The 8,042-nt window shown below is 34.5% G+C and overlaps 2 protein-coding genes across 2 annotated transcripts; both read left to right on the forward strand.

Moving 5' to 3' along the window:
• The first annotated feature begins 6,499 nt into the window (after positions 1-6,499).
• LOC130897483 (uncharacterized) lies at positions 6,500-7,269 on the forward strand. Its single transcript, XM_057806364.1, has 2 exons — positions 6,500-6,639; positions 6,714-7,269. Exons 1-2 carry the CDS (start codon positions 6,602-6,604, stop codon positions 6,880-6,882), a joined length of 207 nt encoding a protein of 68 aa, XP_057662347.1. The 5' UTR covers positions 6,500-6,601; the 3' UTR covers positions 6,883-7,269.
• On the forward strand, positions 6,932-7,269 carry LOC130897481 (mitochondrial import inner membrane translocase subunit Tim10). The gene has a single exon (XM_057806362.1). It carries the CDS (start codon positions 6,932-6,934, stop codon positions 7,190-7,192), a length of 261 nt encoding a protein of 86 aa, XP_057662345.1. The 3' UTR covers positions 7,193-7,269.
• Positions 7,270-8,042: the final 773 nt, after the last annotated feature.

Consider the following 8,042-nt stretch of genomic DNA (forward strand, 5'->3'; position numbering starts at 1 on the left):
TAGTTTTTTTGCAGTAGTGGTTTTCGTATGGACCTCGTTAGTGAGGTAACTTTGTTTTCACTCGTAGGAATTGCCGTAAAACCGTCCTACTAGTGAAAAAAATATTACTTTACTCACTTGCATAAATAACTATTAGTTTTTTTCTATGAAAATCAGTTTTAAATCGCGTGTAGAAATTGACGTTTCTAATATTTTTTCCAATAAACTGTGATCACACAATGCTCATAGTAAATTGTTTTGTAACATTAAATTTCCATGGTGTATCCGCTTTCTGACAATAACTTTCTCGATGTGACTAAGACGGAAAACGAGCGTAAAAAATTACCAAAAAACGCAAGCTATTCAAAACTAAATTGATCGTTGGAAACGATTGAACTTTAGCCCTCTTAGAACTTTGACGAATTTCCACCTAGCTTGCACGCGACTATGAAAAATGACAAAACTTGCGAACAAAAAAAACAGAAAGAATATACTCTACTGAATCGTGCGTTATAGTCTTTTGAATAAAAGCCCCAATCATTTTATTCAGGTAGCAGGCTTCTATTATAACATTGTAAACGTGTCTACAGTTAAGCCCATATACATTTTCGAGCAAAAAAGATTTTGATGAGCATTCTTCTTTGTATAGAAACGTATAATAAAACATTCTTTAAGGTTATTACATTTCAATATGTAATTAAATTGGAAGATTTGTATGAACTAAAGCTCAAAATATAAACTATGATTCGATATATTAGCATGAAAACACAGAATATTTGAAAAGTCATCAAAAAATCTAACATAATTGGATACGGCTTTATTATTCTTCAAAATATTTTCCATTTAGATCAATACACTTCGCATTTATTTCCCTCCAATTGAGGTACCTCCAAAACATGTGATTTAAACGCATCAATTGTTTCCTTAGGTGTAGAATGTTCGATGTTTTGACTGTTGGAGAATGATTCGTCTTCTGCGATTGGTTTCCTTAATTTTTTCGAACACTTCTGGTAAACAAATGCAGGTGTACCATTCAGAATCCACCATTCTACGTTACTCTAATGGAAGGGCTCCGACATGTCCAGTTGTTCCAAAACCAACAACTTTTATTAGTTTGGTTCGTCTTAATAAAACCTATACAGCCGATTGTTGTTTAATTTCCGATTCATATGCATAGATCCATGATTTGTTACCTGTCACGATCATTATAGACGTCTGAAGCACCGCGATTGAATTTTTTATCATTTCTTTGCAATATTCGACCTGAGCGTTCTTGAGAGATTTCTAAATTATGAGATATCCAACACGAACACATCTTTTTGATAGACAAAGATCTTGCAATATCAGTTTACACACAGCATCGATGTTTTCTGGCACAAGAACCGATTTTAGAGGACTTTCACGAAAATCATTCTGTAGCTTAGTGCGACCACGATTGAATTCGGAAAACCAGCGACATACGATGGCTAGAGATGGTTCTTCATCACCAACAGTCGAAGCAACTTGATCGGCACATCACTGTGGGTTTAATCCACATCTAAAGTACGCAATATATTCGTTTTTATCTTCACCATCACTTCTTCATTTGTTTGAAATCTGGATCCACCAAAGTTTTTTAATTTTTAGACACACGTTCCTCGGATAAAGCCCACTGTATTTTTGTTTCTGAAGAATTATTGTGTTTCATCTAGTGTGGCATTCACTTGGATTACGTTACGAAGTACACGTATTCTATTCATGATTTGTGGAGTACAACAGCTCCTCCAGCTTTGCGTTGAGATCAGTTTCAACAGAACTGAACGTATCCACCTCCTTAACAATCTACTATGCCCTTATTGGATCGCTTTTCCGATATGTCTTTCCTTTCTGGGGTACGTGTGGTGCCACTCAAGCGAATCCTCAAACTACAAAAGAGAGATGCTGGATATTTACTCGGACTAAACCGGCGGGCTCACTGCAGGTACTTATTTAAAAGATTAAAAATTCTGATTCTCCATCTCTGAATCCGTTTGCCTAAATGTTCAGAATTAGTTAAGGGTTCAATAATTTACAATGCAAAAAAATGCACAATCATTTGCCAATTGAAATCAAATCGATATCATCTTTTCCCACATTCAGACAAAACACTTCAAGAATAATATTCACATTAACTTTTCCTCAGTTTCTGAAACATGGCTGAAAGTAGTAATATGACCGTATATAGCGAAACTCTCTGAAAAGTCATTTTTTTATCAGTCCACCTTAGTGTGTTTGTTAGTATATGGCAACAATGCAAACGAAATGCGCGTAACAGTAATATTTTAGCTCGAGGTGAAATTAATCCACGAAACAGGATAACTGAGGACTGCTAGAACTCTCTAAGGACCTCGTTGTTCCTTACTTGTCACACCGCGCAACCACTCCTCCCCATTGTTCTCCATTTGGACCATTCGTGAAGCTGAAGTGGAAGATGAACAAAAACAATGACTATTTTTGTTTCTCTAGTCGAGACACTGCAGAATGGAATTGAAATAGAGAGAGAGAAAAGTATATTAGCAGTATGTAAAATTAGATTAATAAGTATAATTAAAAACAGACGCTTCGTGGTTCGAAATGAAGAAATTCTTTTCGAATTCAAGTAGCTATAATTGAAAATAATATAGTCAACCAACAACATATTATTTACAGGTTTCGTTTGGAGCATTCTAGACAATCTAAATTCAATTAACGAAATATTTTTGTAAATTATAAATTGATTGGATTTGATAATTGAAGAATTTTTTTTGTAGATATGAACTTTAGAGAGAGAATAGAAATCTAGTAATGAAATATTCACAAAAAGATATACAGTATTGAAACAAATTATTGCAACTACCAAGTCTCAAATGGATAGAACTTTATCATATAATTATGAGAAAACAAAACCAAAACGATATATTTTATGTATTAGTGTACTTACTCCAGAGGTAGACACCAAAAGGTAGTTTGCGCGCTCTAGACATACCCAATGCCGATCATTTGAGCATGAGGATTCGATATACACTTCACTGGTCAAATCTTACGTATGGAACCAACGTGTAGTTGCCCTGTATGAAGAAAGTTAAAAACTAGAGTGCAACTGGGATCCATGCTCCAACCTGAGCCCTCGAATCCAACTTTTTACCCAACAACATACAATACGAAACCATGATAACGGCATATAGGCTGCTGAATATACTGTTTACACCACCACTACATCAGCATACACAATTATCGTCTTCAGAGACAAACTTTGTTATGGAAACTTAGCATATAGGCAGAATATCCTCAACAAGCAAGTATGCGAATAAGTGTCCGTTCATTTTGATTGTCAGTGTCCAAATGGCGTCTGCGACCGCTAATAATCTGGGTTGTGAGGCACACATCAATGACAGCGAACTGTAAGGTCTCTGACCACCCACAATCCAACTATCGTAAACATAATCCATCCACGGTAAGGTGTTGGTCTGAAAGGACTGAAAGTTAAAACCTGATCACTCCTGACTGACTTATTGCCCTGGAAACTCATTATTTAATCAGAAACTTGAAAGACTACATCATAGATTCTGCCTAGACTAATGGAAATTTTGAGAGGAAAATTTTTCTTACAGATCTATAGCTTCATGTTGAAAATGAGAAAATTAGGTTCCAATAAAACGGTTTTCCTGCATACAATAAACGTCATAATCAATTATTTAGAAAGTACTTCTGATACTAGGGTAATTTCTTCACGTAGTACGATAGAATGGCCTCCCAAGACAAAATAACTATCGCCAAATAATTTTGATGGGGTTATTCGAAACAAAATATTCATCGACATGGCTTTGGAAGAGCCTCAAATCGAATTAAATGGAAAGCAATTGAGTTTTGTGCTAGAAACTTAAACCCAAACGGTTTAAAGATGAAACCATCTCTTTAAAATGAATCTGGATACTGTTCAGCTGGAAGTGAATGGTACCCAAGGTCATTCACAACTCATCATGTCAAGAACCAGCGTAAAAGTGTTGTGGCTGGGCAATCAAAGCCTTTCTGATTGGCACGTCGAGCCCCAATTGATTATCAAAGGCCGATGTTCATGATATCTTCAGGCAAGCTCTGAGGCTTGCTCAAATGTTTGAACCGCGCTTCTGTGAGTACTCAGCTTAATAGCAATACTTTTGGCTTCACAAAAATGGCTTCTGGATTCATTGGTTGCTTTGTCGATTAAAATATGACAAACTAGTAGCTCTGCTGTCTGAACAGATTAAGATTACTGTATTTCTATGAAGTCAATTGAGTATCGCGTGTCCAAATTCCATCACAGCAAACACTTCCGACTTGAAAGACGGTAGCTTCTTCCACAAGCAAGAAAAATTCATACATTTTGCCGTGCAGAAGCCTGGTTCTATTATTCAGTATAGCAGGATCAGATTTATCACTCTACTGCTCTCTATCAGTGATTTGAACCTCCAAGAACTTATTATAAACGTAATTTGATCGCTGCTTATCAAATTTAATGGACATTCACCTGGGGTTGCGTTCAGATTTTAACATGATCCGTTGGTCTAACCTGCCGTTCTTGGAGGTTAATCAGCCTTCATGGCATCAAATTGTATAGTTAGATCCAAAGGTGGAAGACACGGCAGGACTTCGAAGACACTCTGGTTTTTGCTTTCTCTATACAGAGCCATCACTCGATGAAAAGAAGTTTGATCATTGATGATCTTAAGAAAAAGACCTTAAGATCATCAAGGAAAAAACATTTCTGCATGTCCAGAGGCATATATAGAGTTTTTTATTTCGGTATCCACGTGTTCGTTCCAGAGTTACCCCCAGATGTTTTGCAGCTCTAGAGTATGTATGGGTCACACTTGGGGCTGATAAAAAGAAGGAGCTATGTTTTTTAAAGTTATCTTTAGCCCTTAGAACTCGCACTACCTGTTCACTAGACGCAAGCTTTTGCGAGGCGTTGGCGTCTTTGCCTAAGCAAAGAATTATAGAGTCATCAACATAAGCTTGCTTCAACTATCAAGATATCAACGACCACAAGGTTGGAGACAAAACCTCACTCTGCGGCAGTCACTCAGCCTTGAGAACGCTATTCATCTTATAAGACACGTCTCTCGAGTGCCCGAAAAAGTACCTATATCAAAAGGAATATTGTCAAATGCTTCTTCAATATCAAGTAATGTTACTAGATGGTGTAGAACTAGGTCCGTAGATTTGACAGTCTGGTATATATTTTGTTGGGCATGTAATGGTCTATCTATTAACTCGTTTACTTATAATACCGATCCAACTGCATCTCCATTGTACATATTTCGATCAATAATATAATATCCGTATAGACGGATAAACCTGTTGAGATTTGGATTTTACAACAATAGCAGGATAAGTAAGTGTCGATTGTAGGCATTAATCCTTTTTTTTTGACAGGCGAAAATGCAATAAACCGATATTTCACTTTTGTCATAGTTTTAATCTTGTTTAAAGACTTCCAATTACTTCCCGCTCTATAGAATATAACTAATTCCATATGAGATCATTCATGCTTATAAATATGCACCCCTCATTATAATTAAGTACTTTGGTACACAAACTTGAAATTCTTCATATTTAAATAACGAAGCTGGGTTCATCTTAAATTCTGCGGTTGTTGGGACATTATAAGTAGACATTCATTTAGGATTATAGAAAATGGATAGTGATATTTGCATTTGTACACATATAATCTTCTATTTATTTTTCTTGGCTTCCGTAAAGCCCAGATTGGATGCAACAATTATGAACCTCTTATAACATTTCATCATTCCATTTCCAATGAAAGGTACAGCTACTAATTTTAAATACGAGAAGTATTATCAATCAAACCTAACCTTTAAACCTGAAGAGGCTCAAAACAATTTATTAGGACTCCTTTCTTTATAGAAGTGCAAGCCTATGGAATCAGCTACCAAGGCAAGTCTTTCTCGAGCACTACAGCCTACAGAAGTTCATGATCAATATCCATGTGCTTGCTTTTTATAGGTATAAAAAAATATAAAAACTATTCTGATGAACTGGAATATCACATCTAGAATATTCATTCTGGCGCAATTAAAGAGATATAATCACTATTCGGTTGAACTCATAGTGGTAGGGAGTGAGACGTAGTACAGTTTTATTTGTCTTGCACACAAAACTAAATCATTTAATTTTAAATAAAAAATGAGTATTCTTATTTTTTATTGATTGATTTAGTAGATTTAATGTATTATGTATTACATTTAAAATTGAACACATAGAACAATTGACAGTTGACAGTGAATCTAAATATAACAATCTATGAACTATACTTTCTCTATAGGTATAGCTAGAAATATTTGATTTCATTTTAAGTCACTATAACCAATACTCTTACGCAAAAAACTAAATCTTATAATTTGAAATAAAAAATTATTATTCTTATTTATTATTGATTGGAAAATCAGTAGTTTTAATATATTATGTTATGTTTTAAATTTAAAATTGAATACATAGAACAATTGACAGTTGACAGTAAATCTAAATATAACAATCTAACCTCACGTTCAACTTTGAAAATCATTAAAAAATTATTTTGCACGTGTTTGTTTGTAACAAACATTTTGTATGAAATAAATAAAGTATGCCCTTTGGGAAGTGGGCAAAGATTGGAGTTGGCTGGTAAATCATTTTCTTATATCAAATTCCCTGAAACGTCAAGTAAATGAAGTTATAAAATAATAGTTTTATTGCAGGTCTATAGTTGTAGTTGCTGGTATATATTCCTTTTATCTTGCTAAAACAAGTGTAGAAAGCAGGCGATATGAGAATATGAAAATTAGAGAACGTATGCGTGAATCAAACGTGGGAGAATATACGCCAAGTTACAGAAAGTTTTCTACTGTTAAAACCAGTGAATCTTAAGCATTTATAAATTAGTGTAGTTGATTGGTCATCCAAAACGAAGTCTGCAATGGCCCAATCTCAGAAAGAAGTGCAAAACATGCAGCTAATTCAAGAACTAGAAATAGAAATGATGGCTGATATGTACAACCGTTTAACTGCCGCTTGTCACAAAAAATGCATTTCGCCAGTTTATGGTGATGCGGAAATTGCGAAAGGAGAAGCAGTTTGTATAGACAGATGTGTTGCTAAATTCCTAGATATTCATGAAAGAATAGGAAAAAAATTAGGACAAATGTCAGGGCAAGACGAAGCATTATTAAAAAAGTAGTAATTTGTATTACTTTCAGTAGTTGTTACATTTTATTATGTTACTTTAGTTCCTACTCAAATATATAGTTAATATAATTTCATATTAGATTTGCCTTATCCCTTTATTTATAAATAATTAGGTGAAATTCATCATTGTAAATGAAGAAACCTGAGGTAGGTAAAATTATTGAAAGCTCAAATTTCTCAAATTAATTAGGCTCGATTCCGATTTCTATGGCTTCTGAGTTTGATCTTGGATTGTATCAAATCAGAATAATATTAAAACTGACTTTTCTGACAACATTTGAAGCTTTATATAAATGATTAAAATGTCATTCCACATCAATTTAAACAAAAAAGAATAATTTTTTCACGATACACTTTGGATTCTTATGAAACTTGGTACATTTGTTATATTTAGAGATTTATAACACACCAAATTTTGTTGTTACCCAGTTTCCAAGCCTTGGATAGTGCTGAGTAAAACTTATATTAGAATGTTAAAAAATTCTCATTCACTTATTGGACACCCAATCTTGGTAAAATTTTTAAGGTAGGTTGGAAACTTCTGGGACATTAGAAGCAAAGTGAATCAATACTGATGAACATCCTAGCCTAACGTACAATTCAAGAAGATTGACTTTAAATGTGGAAGAAAATTTGTACCCCTATCACTATATTGCTTGTAAATATGAGAATCTCTAGTTCTTTGGAACAATAACAAATGCTGCCGAAGAAGATAGCGATGTAACAGTAAAATTTCTTTATCCTGCCGGACCATCCCCCTCATTTTACAGGTCAAAACCAGATGATATATGTGATGTGTAAATTCCGCACATACTTGCAGTGGTTGAGCCTCCTAACAACTC

Source organism: Diorhabda carinulata, chromosome 8 (assembly GCF_026250575.1).
Source record: "Diorhabda carinulata isolate Delta chromosome 8, icDioCari1.1, whole genome shotgun sequence".
NCBI classification, from domain to species: domain Eukaryota; kingdom Metazoa; phylum Arthropoda; class Insecta; order Coleoptera; family Chrysomelidae; genus Diorhabda; species Diorhabda carinulata.